Source organism: Gasterosteus aculeatus, chromosome Y, assembly GCF_964276395.1.
Source record: "Gasterosteus aculeatus chromosome Y, fGasAcu3.hap1.1, whole genome shotgun sequence".
NCBI lineage: Eukaryota > Metazoa > Chordata > Actinopteri > Perciformes > Gasterosteidae > Gasterosteus > Gasterosteus aculeatus.
Window position 1 is genome coordinate 17,511,871 of NC_135709.1, and position 19,507 is coordinate 17,531,377.

The 19,507-nt window shown below is 44.1% G+C and overlaps 1 protein-coding gene across 1 annotated transcript; it reads right to left on the bottom strand.

Annotated features, from left to right (window-relative positions):
* Positions 1 to 1,532: 1,532 nt before the first annotated feature.
* On the bottom strand, positions 1,533 to 16,572 carry LOC120812766 (bile acid receptor-like). Its single transcript, XM_040168964.2, is given in 11 exon segments — positions 1,533 to 2,326; positions 2,406 to 2,519; positions 3,607 to 3,753; positions 3,875 to 3,974; positions 4,247 to 4,345; positions 4,446 to 4,588; positions 5,225 to 5,365; positions 6,484 to 6,624; positions 6,627 to 6,860; positions 15,768 to 15,938; positions 16,437 to 16,572. Coding segments are annotated over 10 exon segments (1,452 nt in total). The 5' UTR covers positions 15,862 to 15,938; positions 16,437 to 16,572; the 3' UTR covers positions 1,533 to 2,087.
* Between the last annotated feature and the right edge of the window lie 2,935 nt (positions 16,573 to 19,507).

A 19,507-nucleotide genomic window follows, 5' to 3' on the forward strand; every position in this document is an offset into this window, starting at 1 on the left:
GTTCTTCTATTTACCTTTCTCCTATTCCTCTCTTAGTCAAAATGATTGATTTGGTCCCACTAAGAGGGTCGCGGAGGTTCCCAAAACAACATCTGGTTACCATTTCTCGAACCTTCAGAGATGTATAAAAGCTCCTGGTCCCCCATAGAAACTTGGTCAGATCTTCCTGCTCCTTTTGGGGGAAGGAACTTTCTGTCCCTTTTCAGCTGAATTGTAGTCATTTGACTTCTGTCTGTGCTTACGACTTGTGCTGATAATTTCTGTATTCTTTATCATTTTTCTATATTCTAGTTAATAATAAATACTTAATCACAAAGCAAGCTCAAGATACTTTTGATTTCTCACATGGGCTAAATCCACAAATTTCCACCACACCTTCTTTACCCTCTCACCCTCCCTCCCTCTATCTACACCTATGAGGCCTATTAATTAAAAACTTCTTAGTTTGAATAACAAACATTCAGTCTCCCAACCCCCCCTCACCCAATTCCATCATTACAAAATAAAAGCCTCAATGATTGTCTGTACCTTAACCATGAAGCTCAGAATGAAGCGGTTTCGTTGAAATACGTATTGCTCTTTCAAATACTACCACAACCACTACGAATATAACTAGTACTTCTAGTACTACAACTGATACTTCTACCACCATACTACTAGTATTTCTACTGCTATTAATACTACAACTACTACTAATGTTATTACAAATACTACTATGGCTAATAGTATGAGTATTCCAGCTGTTTCTACTGCTATTTATACTAAACCGACTTCTACTGCTAGTACTACTAATACCACAATTACAACTATAACTACTACTACTACTAATATTACTACAAACAATTTTAAATCTCTTTTTATTCATCTCAGCTTTTGTTATTTCTGTACTTTTTAAAATTCATTTAAGCTCCTGCAACTTCTTTATTTTGTAGAAAATCTATTGAAATTCAGCTTCCCCACTTCCTGTATTTTCAGCAGTTTTTTAAAATAATGTCTGCTTTTGTCATGCCTCTATTAACAGCAATGTTTTAATATTCATTTGTGTATTTTTTTGTGCAAGATTTCACATTTATTTCAGCTGTTTTCATTTCTGCTTTTTCAGCAAATCTATTGAAATTCCTTTCAGCTTCTCCCAATTCTGTATTTTCAGCAATTTCAAATTAATTTCAGCTTTTCTAATATCTGTCATTTCAGCAAATGTATTCAAATTCCCTTCAACTTTCTGTAATTTCAGCTATTTTAAAAAATTTATTTCATCTTTCAACTTTTTGCATTCCAACGCATTTTCAGCAGGAAATGCATTTTCTAGTTTTAAATGCAATGCTAACAGTACATACGGTTGACATGTACAGCTGTCGCCACTGATGATCTTCATTCCCTCAGCATAGTTCTGAAAACATGGATCCTCACTCGTCCTCCCGGTGGTGGCGCTGCTGCAATCATAAAAGCTTCTGCTAAAGCTACTGCAACTTTCCCACTACAGCAACACCCACAGCAATAAAGGACGTATAACACGAGAGAAATAGAGAGTCTGTGTTGAATGTTTTTTAATTATCTAGAAAATTGCTAGAACATGCAAAAAAAACATTTATAGCTACTAATATAATTTATGGATGTACCACATGATATGTCTGTATGTGAACTCCTAATATAACAGGGATAAAAATAATCAAAATAATTTTTCAGCGTGAACCTTGTTCATTGAAGGAGAAATGACTCAATTTAACTTTGGATTTCTTATAAGCACCGTCTATGCTCAGAATGAGTTTCAGTGTTTGAACTTTTTTGTTCTTCAAGATGTTATAACATCTAAACAGTGAGACAACGAAGAGTTGGCTGCCTCACACAACAAATTAACATGAATATGTTAGGACTGTTATACATAAAATAAATGCATGAGCAGAATAAACACAAGCAATACTTTAAACCATTTACTGAATCAAAAAGAATGATAGTGGCCAGGGATTTAATGCCGCACCCTCACATCACCCAAAATAAATATGCACTGGACCATGACTTTGTCTTACAAGTACAAATGTTCGTGTTCTCATCCCCATGTTACTACTTTCTCCGCCTCTCCCGGTGCGTCACTGCACGTCCCATATCTCACAGAGCAGCGGCGTGAATTTATGGTCGTTCATTCTCCAGGAAGCGAGCATCTCGGAGTGGTAGTGGCTGAGCGTTCTCAGCTCCGTCAGACGGCCCAGGAGGCGAGCAAAGTACTGCTGCTCTTGTGGGTGCTGCAGGACACACAGCTTCCTCAGCACGTCCAGCATGGTCTCCTGAAGCCTCTCGACTGCCTGAGGATCCTTGACATAAGGCCGATCTGAAGAGGGTGATAAATTAATCGTTTTTCCGGAATAAAATGCACACAGTGTTAATAAATAGATGTACGGTCGGCTCACCTGGAGTCAGGATAGTTATGGCAGTGAGGATAGCCTGTTCCTCCTGCACCATGTGGAGTTCACCGATACTTTTGTAAAAGTTGAACATGGGTGTCATAAATTCATCGGGTATACCTGCAGAAAGCAATAAATGCAGTTTTCAAATGATATGCTGAGTGGACACAATCAAGTTCCCCTTGTGTTAACTCAGCTCCGATCATACTTTTCATGGTCATTTATCTGCACACATTTACAAAAATAAGTTTCAGTTAAGTAGAAGGGGGATCTGCGTCATTCATTTCTTCATCATCTGCATGATTATGACAAAGCGCTCTTTAGATCATCTTTAAATGTTTGCATTTAGTCTCCTCTTGCACACTGGCAACAGTGACTACTTCCGAAGGTCTTTATTCTAGTAGAGTGTGTCTGTCTGTTCGGACACATCATGAAGCATTCAGAAATGCCAGTGGGGCTCAGAGGGAGAGAAGTGGACAATGGCACTCTTGATGTTTTGATAAGGAACAATGGTCTCTTCAGACAGCTTTGCTCCCCTTTTCTCCCAGACTGGCCTTTAGTGTGAATATCTCTCACCATTCAAAGCCGAGCTGCACCGAGGGACCCAGTGACTTCCCCCCCCCCCCCCCCACACACACACACAGTGCTGCCATCACTGTCTGTCTAAACTGTCCAAACTGGTTGACATAATGACACCTCGCATACATAAATAACATAGTCATAATAAATGACTTCTTCAACCCACCAAGCTGGAAAACTATTGTATATGGGAGTCGTGTGTAAACAGAGGCTGCAAAAACAGACTAATAATATGTGTGTGTTTTAATAAAGTTTGACCTTAGATCTGGGTTCCTTTGCAATGAAACTGTAGCCGCCGAGGGTGTGCGTGCATGTGTAACCTACACCCAGCCAGAGATCAACAGGTCAACACATCTCCAAGCGACGCCAGACGCATCAGGAAGATCAATTATTAAAGGTTGATCTGACTTGAACTGGCTGCTTTGCTACAAGTGAAACTACGAATGTCACGATGCTGCATGTGCTGCCTGCTAGTTCTTATTCTTAAAGGTTTGAAATAAGGTTTAAAATAGGAGGATTTGTGGGCTTGAACTATTTGAAATCTGAACGTGGCTCTTCCAATCCAAAAGTAGCGTATGTTGTACCAGAGAGTGCCTTGTACTTTTAAGGGACAACTTCAGTGACTCACCGCTCTTGCGTACCCTCTCCTCCAAAACGTCTGTGTGTTCGGTGGGCATCTTTCTGCTGAAAACCTGCGCAGAGCGTAGAAACATGGCCTCTACGGCCGAACCCTTCAGGAGAGCGATCTGATCCTCCCGATCCAGAGAGAGGAAGCCTGCCAGAGGCAACAAAACACTCATTCCATCCGCCAAGAGTCACGTGCGCCATGTTATTGTCCATTGTATATATTAAGAAAGGTATCTATTCTATAATACCTGATTACTATGGAACAGTACCTGGAATGTTTTTTGTAAATTCCACCAAAACTTGAACTTGACTAGTTGCCATTTCTGTCAATAGGAGGAAGTTTTCCTCTGGGCTGTACTGGTCCTGCAGCTACAGGGACAAAACAAAGTGCAAACAAAAACACCAGATGAACAGAGAGAAGACGCAGCAAGCTGCACACATTCCACCAGCAGTAAACTGTTATGTTTAACAGGTGTAGCAACGTGTCATGTGAACTTTAGTCAGTCAAATAGTGTGATTGCGCCGTCCTCTCGTACTGGCTTTGAGCGGCACTCTCTGATGCTAACTTCAGGAATAGGAATATTTAACTGTCGATGGTTACGGTAATTCAAGAAAAGTCCAAATGGACTTTGAGAATTTACCAGTTTTTTGGCTACGTCTTCAGGGATTTGATGTCTGTTGTAGGCATCCACAATGGCTTTCATGAGAGCCCGCTGCTCTCTGTTGATCTCCAATTTCTCCTGAAGAAAAAAACAAAACGTATTATTACTTTACTTACGTGAGTAAACTGGGAGGGTGAAGAACCGCACATTTTCCTGACCTGGCTGAGATTGTGTTTACCTTGGACAGTTTGGTGGTCGAGGAGACCTGTTTGTTGTCTGTGTTGTCCGCCCCCTCCGTCTCGTTTCCGGGCGACTGTCCCGGCGACTCCTTGGTGTACTTCCGCAGCCTTTTCGACTTACACTGGATCTCTGTCAGCAGGCCTGCCGGGGGGAGGGGGTAGGGGTGATGAAGGCTTCACTGGGAGTGTTAAATACCTCGCAGCTCTTTATTCATCAGCATCCGTTGCTGATTTTCATCTACCACGAGGCCATAATGAGGTCTCTAATTCTAACATTACATATCATATCCAATGTGACGATACCCATACAAGTCAGTGGTTCATGAGTCACGGCTACATTGAAATCAATTCATGTTTCTAATAATTGCTTTTTTAATTAATTTTACTGTTGCAACCTATGTTTCTATATGACTTTGTAACTTCAGCGCTATAGACCCCTTTTTGCTCCAACAGGTGGAGTCATGACTAGTTGTTTAAATAACTACTTATATTTCAAAAGGCTTTTTCTATTGTGTGATATGTTACAGCCAATCCAACAGGCCATGTCATGTCAGGGAAAGAGAGCTCACCACAGCGTGCTTGGGTAGCCTGACTTGACCGGACTAAATAGACATCGTACTGTGTGTGCATGTGCTCGGTGCAAATCACTTTGCAAAGATGGGTGATATTATTACATTTAAATGTGCCTACAAGTCTTTGTTTCCCATCCAATTAGTTGTTTCTGAACCCTGTCAGCAGCAGCAGGAACCGGAGTCTGTTAACAAGGAGCGATACTCACATTCAGCCAGCATGCCCATCTCCCTGCACTTTCTTAGTCGACACTCCTGGCATTTCCTGCGCATGTACATGTCCATTTCACAGTTTCCGCCACTCTTGCATTTATAAACAGCGTTCTTTGTTATGCTTCTTCTGAAGAAACCTGATAAAAACAAGTTGTTATTGTGTTACCAGGGACAGAAGATGCTGAATAAAGCCAAGACTTGTTGTACATCGTGGATTGTCTCATTCTAAAGAACACTGACTCAAGTAGTCGTTTTCAGTTGATTACAGATGTACTTCGCTATGAAAATATTGAGCTGCTTTCAGAACATTTATTAGATAACAAATACTTTTTGTTTGTCTATTTGTAAGTCTAAAAATATAATTTGGTCTTCTGTCATCTTTGCTCTGTATTTATTAAATGCAGATTTCACCCTATGATCAGGAAGGATCATAATATTTCTATTACACACCGTTCTAATAATGTCACAGATGTTCCAGACACACACACACACACACACACACACACACACACACACACACACACACACACACACACACACACACACACTCACACACACAGAATAACTTTGGAACAGTTATTAGACATTCTGACATGGAACATTAAGCTGAACGACATTCATTAGCGTAACCGAGCTCACGTTGCTCCTGCATTGTACAACAGAAAGCTGAGAGGGAACCCGACCTGGCAGCAGCACCGAATAGACTCGAGCCTTTTCTCTGAGCTGCTGCACTCCTGCCATTGTCCGACCTCCCAGTGTGGAATTTCACTCATATCCATTCTCTCAGTGGTTTCGCTTTGGATTCATGGCACATTCACGGGGAAACAAGGGGAGCAGCAGCAAAAGGCCACGACTCCAAAACCAAGTCAGAGCCAACTCTATATACTGCACTGTGCATCTAATCAAATATGTAATCAACCAAATTGTGCACAGTGTTCAGCACTAGCATTGACTGTTGTAAAGTGTGGTTAACAGCCTGTGATCTAATTTGACCAACGGCACGAAAACAGTCTGTCTGTTATGCTTTTAAGCACAGACCACACTACCAACGCGCTATTAATTACAAATGCTCATGTCTCAATCCGATCATCCTTAGTAATGGGAGACCATAGCTAAATGCGACAGCCAGAGGCAATTTCATTTTTGCCATATTTGGTGGGAGACGCATCCTTCTATACAACAGCAGCATTCCTATGTGCCAGGAACTACAAGATGACTATGTTTGGCTAAAATCCAGTCCCTAAAGCTTCCTCACCTTTGCACCCCTCACAGGTGAGAACGTTATAGTGGTACCCAGAGGCCTTGTCTCCACACACCACGCACAGTTGCTCCCCTTTGACCCGTCCAGCCTGCGACATGTGGCGGGTCCTCTTGCAGACGGCGGGCACCACGGGAACACCTCCTCGATCTCAGCAACGTAACCGCCCTCCAGGGGTTCCTTGCTCAGTTCGCATATCCCTGTGTGGGAGAACCATTCCTCTCCGTGGTACTGAGGGTAGTAGCTTTGACTGGAGTAGTATGGCGTGGAAGACATGGTCTGCTCCATGGACGGATACTGCATGCCTGGATAGCCGCTGAAGGGTAAGATGTCTGTATCCTGCGGGAGAGGACTGCCTTGATCTGCCAGGATGTCTACGAGGAGCAGAAGAGGGATTATAAAACTGCTTCAAAACTGCAAGGCCATTTACATGCATTTGTTTTAGATTCTAGCTGTGTCTCGTAGAGTCAAATTGAGACAGTAAGTAGAGACAGAGAGTAAATATGGAACCAGATAATAATAGCTGAAGTTGTCACTGGGTGGACGATTGGGGACCATTGATTGCATGCACAATTGATTGCATATTTTATTGATTGCATGTTTTATTGATTTGTTGTTGCATGTTTTTACAGTTTGTTATTTTATGATTGCATGTTTCTATGACTTGTTGTTTTGTGATGTGCATGCTGGACAATTTATAATCTGCTTTGAGTTTTGTTTGAGTTGTGTCCTCAATTGACAATCGTCCCCAACTCATTAGCAATTAGTGGCATATGGCAAATGGACCAATGGGGAAAGGCCAGGGGCAGAACTTTCTCTTTTTAAGCAGGAAGACAGAACACTGGCAGAAGGAGAAACGGGGAAGAAACAGAGAAGAAACAGGGCGAAACTGGAAAGGGGAGCTGGGGAGCAACAAGGAGAGCTGGGGAGCAACAAGGAGAACCGGGAAGAAACGAGACACGAGAGAAGGGAGAAGCAGAGGTACCACCACCACCAGCAGCAGCAGCAGCAGACTCACCACCAGAAGCAGCAGCAGCGGAGGGCAGGAGCAGACTCACCACCACCAGCAGCAGCAGCAGCAGCAGCAGCAGAGGGCGACTGGCAGTCAGACGTCCACACCAGTGGACTAGGGACGCGTAGGACTTCGCTCCTGCTGTGGTGATGACCCTGGACGGACTATTTTAGCTCCCTTTTATATATTTTAACCTTTGTATTAAAATAAATATTTTTTAGTCGTATTTCCGCCCCTGTCTCCTCTTGGGTCATTGTTTTACTGCTCCCCTCCAAACAAACGAACCTTTGTTTTTAATTATTTAGAGTTCCTAGGGCTTTTACCTAGGTGGCGTTGTTGGCAACACTTTTAGTTTTTAAGAAGAAACCTCGGCCGCTGACATATATTTGGCGTTGCTGGCAGGACTTGGATTTTTTGGGAGCAGTGAACATTGGCCTAAGCGATCCCTGTTTAACTTAATAATGATGATGATGCCTTTGTATGCTGGTGCCCCTTGGGTTCCCAAATATACAGGACCTAGTGGCAGTTTACAATATGGGGACTGGAAAGAACAGATCCAAGGACTTTTAGGTATTCAGGAATTTTCTGAAGCAAAGAAAGTAGAAATTGTCTTAGGAGCTTTGGGGGGGAGAAGCCAAACAACAGGTTGGTGTTTTGGTTGAGGATGAGCGCGATAGAGTTGCTAAAATATTTACCTATTTAGATGCACTCTATGGGGAACAAACTTCTATCCCTGCATTACGCGCCCATTTTTATAATTGTTATCAAAAGCCTAGGGAAACTGTGAAAGCGTATCTGTTACGCTTGCGAGGGCTATATTGCAGGCTACAACAACGCAGCCCGGATGACGCCCCCACGGAAAACAATCTGCGTGAACAGTTCCTACTAGGCTTGGAAGATGGTGCCCTGGCCCAGGATCTAAAAACCTATGCCCGACGTAATCCAGGACGGAGCTTTGACGATCTACGCCAGGAAGCAATGCTGTTGGATGACGAGCATGGTGGTGAAAGACTAACCGGGGTAGAGTGTTCTGCTGTACGAGAAGCCCAGGCAGCAAAGCCCTTGACATCCGAACGGGACTGGAAACAAGCCTTTAAAGATGAGATTATGGCAGAAGTGGCGGGCCAGATGAAAGGGCTGACTCAGGAGATTGTTCGGGAACTGCGACCTCTCCTAGAGCCCAGACAACCTAACCATCCCATTTATGCTCCCCCAGTAGGTGGACGACGACGAGCAACATCTGACTGTTCTAATAGATGGGATACTGAAGGTAGGCCTATCTGCCGTCGCTGTAAACAGCCGGGACATGTGGCTAGATTTTGTAGGGCAACTTCAGAAACCAGGCCGGCTTTAAACTAGTTAGCCCTGCTCCTGAGGTCCGAGTAGTAGGGTCAGATAGTATAGCCAATGTAGGGGCCACCCCAACCTTTGTAGGAAATTGTCCAATGGTAAAGGTTCGCATAGATGGAGTAGAACTCTCAGGGTTACTGGATACTGGTTCTCAAGTAACTTTGATGCAACAGCAAGTACTGGAACGACATTTCCCTGATTGCAAGCTGGGTGTGGGAGGAACCCCGGCTGTATTGACTCTCAAAGCGGCTAATGGCCTGGAAATCCCGTATATAGGCTACGCGGTGATGAACTTTGAAGTGGGACACATTAAGATACCGAATAGGGGTGTTGTCATTGTAAAAAACGAATGCTCAACTAATCCCTTGATTCTGGGAATGAACGTCATTAGTGCTTGCTGGGAGACTCTTTTTCAGAAGACTGGGGGATCTACACTGCCCGGTGATAGCCCTCAGGCTCAGAAGGCTTGGAGTCAAGCATTCGCTACATGCCAGCGGATCAGCGTCTCAACAGGTGACTTGTCTACACATTATGTCCGCCCAGCTACCCGCCAGAAGGTACGTGTTCCAGCCTTCACCGAAGTAGTAATATGGGGCCGTGCTCGTATGGGCCCAAAAGGGACTGATTATTGTGGACTAGTGGAGGCCCTCCCACACACTAGTGCCGTTGGAACCGCAAGAACCGTGGTAACGGTAAGGAAAGGAAGACTCCCTGTTCGTGTTTGTAATCCTCACCCCTACAGTTTGTCCATAGGCCGATACCAGAAGTTGGGAACTATCAGCCAAGTGGAGGAGACTGATTTGTATGGAAAGGAGGATTTAAGCCTGACACAAGACTGCGAGGGTGTAGTTCAGGTTGGCGTCGTGGAGGCCTGTGAGGTCCCAGAAGATTTAAATCCTGACTGCGAGGTGAACAATTTAGTTGACCGGCCTGATCTAACTGAGCAACAACGGGTAGACCTGGGTGTTCTGTTAAATAAGTGGAGTAATGTTTTTGCTGCCAACGATGATGACTTTGGGCGGACTGGCATTGTTCAACACAGAATACCCACAGGTGATGCAGCTCCAATCCGAGATCGGTTCCGGCCCTTACCTCCAACTCTCTATAAGGATATGAAGACTCTGCTGGCAGGTATGCTAAAGAACAATGTGATTCGAGAGAGCTCTAGTCCATGGGCTTCACCTATTGTGCTAGTAAGGAAGAAAGATGGAAGTCTGAGGTTCTGTGTGGATTACAGGAAATTGAATTCTGTGACTCATAAGGATGCATTTCCCCTCCCCAGAATTGAAGAGACCCTTACCACCCTCAATAGGGCTGAGTGGTTTTCAACTTTAGACCTCGCAAGTGGGTACTGGCAGGTGGAGATGGACCCACAAGATCGCGAGAAGACTGCTTTTACAACACCATTGGGTCTTTTCGAGTTTGATAGGATGCCATTTGGTCTTTGTAATGCCCCTGCTACCTTTCAGCGCCTTATGCAACGGTGCCTAGGCGGACAACTAACGGAGTCACTGCTTGTTTACCTCGATGATATCATTGTTTACTCAAATGATTTCTCCTCCCACTTGCAGCATCTGGAAGAGGTGTTTAAGAGACTCCAGAAGTATGGTCTGAAACTTAAAACCAGCAAATGTAAACTTCTGCAGAAACAGGTGAAGTTTCTGGGGCATGTGGTTGACAAGGAAGGGGTCCGTCCCGATCCCGAAAAGGTGTCTGCAGTCACCGAATGGAGTCCTCCAATGACCATCAAACAGGTCAGAGCCTTTCTAGGATTGGCTGGCTATTATAGGCGTTTCGTATTGGGATTCTCAAAGATTGCCCGACCCTTGAATACGCTTTTAGCAGGCATTCCCACTGATAAAAGGTCAGGGTCCCAGAAGATACTTTGGACAAAAGAATGCCAATCTGCGTTTGAGCAACTGAAGGCTGCCCTAACCCAAGCCCCAATCCTAGCTTATGCTGACTTTGCCCTGCCTTTTGTAGTGTACACTGATGCAAGTAACAGAGGACTAGGGGCTGTTCTTGCCCAAGTGCAAGACGGCCGAAAGCGTGTAATAGCTTATGCTAGCCGTAGCTTGCACCCGGCAGAACAGAACGATGCAAACTATAGCTCCTTCAAGCTAGAGCTCTTGGCATTAAAGTGGGCTATTGTAGAGAAATTCAAAGACTACCTGACTGGGGCTAAATTCGTAGTTTTCACGGACAACAATCCAGTGGCTCATTTACAGACTGCTCGTCTGGGTGCTGTGGAACAGCGGTGGGTCGCACAACTGGCCTCTTTTGATTACACTGTGAAGTACCGTTCTGGAAAAGAGAATGCTAATGCTGATGCCCTGTCCAGGTTCCCCCAAGTGTCCATGTGCACAGGTAGAACATCGGCTAAGGTCAACTTTACTACTGCTAGACTCGACCAAGAGGACGGAGTGGCGCCACTCTCCGGCGATTGGGGAAACTGGCAACAAGATGACCCAGACATTGCCATCATCAAGAGGTATGTGGGCCAGGGACTGCCTCCACAAGGACCAGAGAAGAGGGCTATGACCGGAAATACCAGAAGGATCCTCCAACAATGGAAGATATTGGTTGTCCGAGAGCAGGTGCTCTACCGAGAGGTAATTGACCCCAACACTCATGAGCTACGATCCCAAATTGTGTGCCCAGCATCTAGGTGCCAAGAGGTCTGGCAGAAATATCATGAGGCGGCCGGACACCCAGGAATTGAGAGGACCTTGGCCAATATTCGACGCTGTTTCTACTGGCCTCGTATGGAAGAAGAGGTACAGGGGTTTCATTCGGGGTGCGTCGTATGTAGCTTGAAGGACAAAATAGAGGCTAAGGCACCCCTGAACCCAATTGTAGTATCATACCCCCTTGAGGTGGTTGCCCTCGATTTCCTTTCTCTCGGTAGGCCGATGGATGCATACCAAAACATCCTTGTAATGACCGACATGTTTACTCGTTATGCATGGGCTGTCCCTACTCGAGACCAGACAGCAAAGACTACAGTCAGGGAAATATGGTCTCATGTTATTCAGACATTCGGCTGCCCAGGTCGTTTCCATCCAGATATGGGCCCAAATTTTGAATCCACTTTGATGCAGCAGCTTTGTGCCATGTATGGAGTAACAAAGAGCAGAACAACCCCCTACCACCCGGCTGGGAACGGTAGGGTAGAAAGGCTGAATCAGACTGTGCTAAACCTATTACGCACGTTGAGAGGTGAAAAACAGAATAGGTGGGCCGAGCATGTCCAAGAGTTGTTGCAAGCCTACAACAATACTGTCCACAGTTCTACAGGTTTTGCCCCCGCTTACCTCATGTTCGGGCGCCATCTAAGACTCCTCCGCCTCACCAATCCTGGCACTTAGTGGGTGGGTGGAAGACCACCATCAAAAACTAACTCTAGCTTACAAGCTCGCTAGGGAAAGGATGGGTCATGCCGCCGAACGCGATAAGAGAAGCTATGACCGTAAGGCCCAGGCGTCATCCCTCCTCCCAGGTGAACGAGTGTGGGTGCGAGATAGGAACAGACAGGGACAAGGGAAGATACGATCATGGTGGAACCCAGAGCCCTATGTTGTCGTTAGCCTTGTGGGTGATTCTGGGGTGGTATACAAAGTCAGGCCAGAGAGCGGTGGGAAGGTCAGAACCCAACACAGGAATGCCCTGAAACCTTGTATAACCCCTGTCAATGTCATCCCTGAACCAGGTACTATAGTCGAGACAGAGGCGGAAGTAGACCCTGTACCTTTTGGATTTTATGTAGTACCTGCTTTTGAGCCCCCTGAGGTAGGGGCAGACATTTTGCCTCCTGAACCAGCAGCAGAAGTAGTGGACAATGCGCTCCGCCGGTCGGCACGCGCTACCCGTGGACTACCACCAAGCCGATATCGACATTAGGCTTGTCCAGTGGCAGGGACTGCCTACGTTTAAGTGGGGGAGTATGTCACTGGGTGGACGATTGGGGACCATTGATTGCATGCACAATTGATTGCATATTTTATTGATTGCATGTTTTATTGATTTGTTGTTGCATGTTTTTACAGTTTGTTATTTTATGATTGCATGTTTCTATGACTTGTTGTTTTGTGATTGCATGCTGGACAATTTATAATCTGCTTTGAGTTTTGTTTGAGTTGTGTCCTCAATTGACAATCGTCCCCAACTCATTAGCAATTAGTGGCATATGGCAAATGGACCAATGGGGAAAGGCCAGGGGCAGAACTTTCTCTTTTTAAGCAGGAAGACAGAACACTGGCCGAAGGAGAAACGAAGAAGAAACGGGGAAGAAACAGGGCGAAACTGGAAAGGGGAGCTGGGGAGCAACAAGGAGAGCTGGGGAGCAACAAGGAGAACCGGGAAGAAACGAGACACGAGAGAAGGGAGAAGCAGAGGTACCACCACCACCAGCAGCAGCAGCACCAGACTCACCACCAGAAGCAGCAGCAGCGGAGGGCAGGAGCAGACTCACCACCAGCAGCAGCAGCAGCAGCAGCAGCAGCAGCAGCAGCAGCAGAGGGCGACTGGCAGTCAGACGTCCACACCAGTGGACTAGGGACGCGCAGGACTTCGCTCCTGCTGTGGTGATGACCCTGGACGGACTATTTTAGCTCCCTTTTATATATTTTAACCTTTGTATTAAAATAAATATGTTTTAGTCGTATTTCCGCCCCTGTCTCCTCTTGGGTCATTGTTTTACTGCTCCCCTCCAAACAAACGAACCTTTGTTTTTAATTATTTAGAGTTCCTAGGGCTTTTACCTAGGTGGCGTTGTTGGCAACACTTTTAGTTTTTAAGAAGAAACCTCGGCCACTGACAAAGTCATCTCCATTTCACCTGAATTTACAAGACCTTGAATGAAGATATAAACTCCCCATTTAAGGAGAGAAGACACTTTCACTCAAAGATAAATTGATATAAATTAATATGATTACTTGGACTAAGCTAAGATGTTGGAAAGCAGTCAAATCCCAAAGGGGATTTTTTGTTATAGACAATGTGAAGTCAGTTCTTAGACCCCAAAATAAAGACCAGTTTGTTTCAGTGTAAAAATGTAAACTGTTGGAGCAAGCCACAACAAAGCAATGTGCTAAAGATGCTAAACCAGTTCACTGTGGGGGGCAGAGCCTGGCGACTGTCTGTGGCATCATCATCACCAGAGACCCTTTCACAATACGGCCAGTGACTCAACCCTTTGTTACTACAGCATGTTGATTAGCGCATTTTTAATAATTTGGACTGATTCCTTGAATTAAAATAACGATGCTCAAGTGTCAGACACAGTGAAATATGTACAGGGGGAGTCCATTTTGATTTGTGTCAAAGTTTATTTTACCTTTACACACAGAATCTTAACTCAGGGGCTTGACAGTCCGCAGTGTGATACCTTCTATAATACAAAGCTATTAAACCTTTATTTTGGGTTCTTACCTGCAGAAGCTTGTTGAAAAAGGCAGTGCATTGAGCGGTAGTAGAAATTATAAACCCATAAATGATTAACAACTCGCTTTCAAAGAGCACACTGTGTCTTTTAGAATAACATGTAACTTCCACTCCCAACAAGTTGGCACTGAAATAGATTCAGTAAAATACAGTAATGAATCATCACTACTTTGAAAGTTAATCCGTCAAATCTTTCACGAAAGCAAAGCGACACACCAACACGAACGCTAACTTCTTGAAGACTTGATCTGGACCATGGCCATCTCCGTGCGCGCAAACACACAAACTACTCAGACTTTACACTCTGGTCCCAACAGTCCAGCTGGGTTTTGTAGATTTGGTCCTTCCTTTGCCTCTAACTCACTGACCATCATCCATGTATTTCTTTTGTCGTCCTTTAAAGATGTGAGAACAGCAGCTCAGGTGACGAACACCTTGGCCACTGCTTGAGAATCCCCACGGGGAGCAAAGGTTGCCACGGCTACTAATTAACCAGAGGCTTGCGTTTCTTTACATACACAAGTAGCAGCCTGATGTGTTGAGCCATTTCCAGATATGGACAATGAGCCGACCGCCACTGTCTGGTGAGATGGTTCATGCAACTATAAGAAACATCCATACATGCAGCAGGTGTCAGGTAATTTGTTTCTGCCCATATATCTGCATAAAATATAAAATATCAATGGTTACAGTTGTTGTGCGCTGTTCATTTTAGAACTTTACACTGTCGCCCTGCACCACCATCCACCAAACTCATTCAGGGGGACTGATTTGGAAAGAAAAAAAAGGGCTTCCTTTTTAACACAATTTATTACAGTATACTGTATAGGATACTGCCAATATATTTAGAATATGTAATGATCCTGGAATTGTTGAGTTCTGATTCTCCTTTTGTTTCAGTTTAGTTTGCATTTGTCAAAAATTTGTTGATTTTGTTTTTCTACTTTTCTATTTGCTTAGACACTTGCTTTTCATTCCCTGTCCAGTGCAGCACGTGGGGTAAATGTGGTAAAGTCCCTCAGAATAGTTAAAGGTGTGCTTGTGAAGTCAACTGGTTGTTGTATCACTAAACCAGCCTCGTACCATACCTTTTTTAATCCTATCTCCAACTCTATGTTAGAGCCTTTTTTGGTAACCGTTTGGGTATATTTTTCATTTAATTATCTCATTACAGTCAGGCAAATCACAGTTGATGAGTAACATGTCTTCACAGCTTGTGTGTTTACAGCAGTGCTTAAAATTCCCTTTTGTAAATGTCTATGGCAACGAGACAACGGCAATAGATTTTAATTTCTTCTGACCCAATTTTTTACTACCTTTTATGAGCAAATAATGATCCCCGCACACATGCACACGAATGCATTTTATTTGTATGCTCGCCATAAAAAAGCGTAGTGACTGAGGGCATTTAAATCACAGCACTGCATGGCTCCACGCTGTCTTTTTCTTTTAATTGGCTCTTGCCAAGTTGACTTACCAAACAAGTGGGCGCTCTCTGAGATGGAGTCATCGCCGGGTGGGATTTGCAGCGGTCCCACCACGTTGATGTCAGTGCCCACCCACTCATTCATTCAGGAGGGTTGTTGGGCACAAAGGCAGAAAATGCAGGGTGGACTGTAACGTGCTCGTAGTGAACCTCTGTTTACTCCTGTAATAATCATAACAATGGTGTTATTTGTGACTTCCTGAATACATGAAACCACAACCACCCATGTGATTGATCACATATATAAGCACAGGTTCGTTGTTGACGGTGAGTGTGTCACAAGATTAATGTTGTCTTTGTTCATGTTACCTCACTGAACATAATGTATGTAAGCCTCTAGACACTTAATGAAATGGTATAACCGCCTGCAAGTGTCTCGTAAATATAAAATGTATTTAAACTTTTTTTCTTTCTGGTGTCAAGTCCTCACACACGTGAAACATTGCCTTCATAGTCTTCATCCGCCTGCGTTTTTCTATTAACTCTGTGTAATTTCCCCTGAGGTCCAAGAGCGAGGCACAAGGATTCAGAACCCCCAAGTCCACTTTAACAACCCACACAACAGCCAAACATACCTCACACACAGCGGCACACAGTGAGCTGATGGGGAGTCACTTGCTAAATATATGTTCAGACTAAATGTCAACGTTTTTTTTTTACCTTATGCGTCAGTTGATGTTAAAGTCCCGGTTGGTAGCTTTCCTCTTTTCCAGCCTTTTTTCTGACATCCACTCAGTGAGCTTCAGCTCAACCAATATTTGACAATGAACATTTAGCTGTTTGTGCCTGGACACTGAGAGCATGTTTGACCAGTTGAGGTCAGGGAGAAATGGATAGTGGTTATTAATTAAACTGTCCATTCCTGTCCATGTCATCCCCCTCCGAATAAACTACCCACCCCCCACCAAACAAACACACACACACACACAAACACACGCACACACACACACAACCGATATTAAGGAACAAGTGGTGTCTGTGGGCCGAGCCGAGAAGAAGCGCTGCTATCAGTCCAGAAGTTTATATTGTTTATCTTTGAATACAAACAGAGCGTCATGGCGCGGCTTCTCTTCTGTTTAACACCGTAAATCATCGTCATGGATTGTAAATAAATTCCAAATGTAGATTATACACACTGTATATGTGCATATTGTATGTAATGTAATATAATGTAAATGATGTCCATAAGTCAAATCCCTTCACTTTTATTGATTAATTCATTAACATATCTATGTTTATTTTTTCTGTTTTGGTTGCATAACAGAATTTATATTATTCACCTTCATCTATCAAGCTTTGTTGTCCTTTCTCCTATGAAATTTATATTTCAGTACATTGAGAGAGCTATTCAACAACGGAATCAAATTATTTACGTGAATGTTTTCCGTAGAAAACCGCTGAAAGTACACCACGGCAATTGTTGCCACTCGACCTTGAACCAATCAGTCATTCTTCTTGTCAGTCTACACCAGATTTGTTTACATTGGCAGTTACCTGCCACAGCACACCTGCCCTTTGATTCTATCTAAGATGGACGCACAAACTGGAAATCATTTGTCTTTTATTTTTGCTTAATTTTCCCCTCGAAAACCTAATTGTTCAATCATTGACGGTTCTGTTGCTTCACCCGAAGAGGCCCTTCTGAGTCAACAGACGGTCCCTCTGAAATCAACAGAACCTTTGCCGTTGCTGCCGGCTGTTTGTGTCAGGGATGTTGCGTATGGAAAAAGGCAGGACTCAAACGCAGAGTTCGAAAACAAAGAGACTTTAATAGTCAAAACTCCAACAAAGTAAAAGGCCAACGGGCAAAAAGACACACGAACCGGGGGGGCAAAAAGGCAGGCAGGAACATCCAGGACAAAAGACAATGACACGACAAGTGACAACAGACACACACGGCTTAAATACACTAGGGAGGTGCAGGTGATTGGACACAGGTGGAAACAATCATGACATGACAGACAATCACAGAGGAGGACAGGACAAGGCAGTAAGTGACATGACCCAGGGAGAACAGAGGCAAGAAACTACAAAATAAAACCAGACATTGACCCAAACCGTGACAGTTTGTGGACTATCGGGTCTGTGTTTGAGAGCATGTGGGGGGGCGGATCACAACACCGCTGATTACATTAGAAAGTTACATGTACAACAGTCAAGGCGCTCACAAGTATTGACGAGGTTGATTAACGCCTATGCGAAATACCTCTCTGTGGTTTAATGAGGATCAAAAAAGTTAAATGTCAGTTAGCTGCCGCTTCAGTGTCTTGTTACTCATTCCAGGAATAACAGAAACAAACCCAATCTGCAAAAGAGACACAATTGTCTTCATGTTGTGCAAGAACATAGTCTGTAACCATGACAGTTTTCCATCAACAAACGCAAATAAAGCAGCGACTTTAATTGTGCAACATTTGCATAAACACGTGTGTATTTCACGACGTGAGGACGCCGTCAAACTGTCATCCCTCACACTGGCTTTGCAGAGGCCGGGCTGACACTGAAGAGAAATATCCTGTCCAGTAATTATCTTCCGTGGTGAAAATGAAGTAGGCGGATAAAGACAGATAAGACGGAGGATGTTTACCACAGCGTGATGGGAAACAGAGCAGCCGGAGGAACATTTAAAATGTGTAATATAAGCACAGTCTATTCTATCAAGTAGTTTAAGAAGATCTCAATAATCTGCGGTGCACATTGGGTCTTTATGAAGGCTTTATGTTTATGAACGTAAAACAAGAGCAATGGAAGCAAAGCAGTAATACAGATGTGACCTAATGGACACTTAAAATACTTTGGGAATAGTATCCAGACGTGACAACGCCACTCTCTTTGGAAGGGAGAGACCCTGAATTCAATTATCTTATTGGCCAAAACCCCATTCGAGGTAGATCATAGACAGACAGAGGCTTCTGCGTGTACAATGCAATATCACTTTTATTTAAACAATAACTTTATAAAACTACATCCCAAAAATTTATACCAGTAGTGATTGACCGGGGGCACAATGACACTTCCAACAATAAAAACACTGCACACTGTTAAGAAAGGCTAAAATAAGCAACACTACAAACCAACACACTCAAATACGATTACTGATCCTAGTTAAAAGACACAACACAATAGAAGTGGGGGAGGGGGAAGCAACGGTCATCAAAAGGGCACAATATCAGTGTGTTATCTCTATAAATAGAGGGAGCAAGATGGAGGCACTTGAGCAAAATCTAAACTAAAACTATGGTCTGAGAAAAAGAGCAGTGGCTGTCCTGCTGACCACTGCGTCTCACCAGTTCAGCCTCCTTGGCCCAATGCACCTGTGCACCAGCAGGTAGGACCCTGGGCTCACCAGGTCTGGTTCAGGTCTAACCTTCTACCATAGAAAAGAACATTATATTAATTTCCCCATGGCCTACAAGATGTAGATTAAAATTGCACAACCTACCTCCTTAGTATAGTTTTCTCACCCGCACGGTACTGGCGAGCAACAAACAAAGCACCCAGACTTCAGCACATGCCGGACGATGAGAACAAACGTGAGTTGCTCAACTCTCACGGGATCTCCTTTATATGGAGAGGCTCTCCTTGAGTTTAAGCCTCCCGCTCTATGCTGAGGCTCCCAGGTCCTAAGGTCCCACCTCTCACATAGAGAAGGAGGCACATTAAGTGTTCGGCTTGCCTTAAAAATGTACGGAGGAGGAGGCCTTTGGACTTTGTTGGCAAGCTGGTTGGCA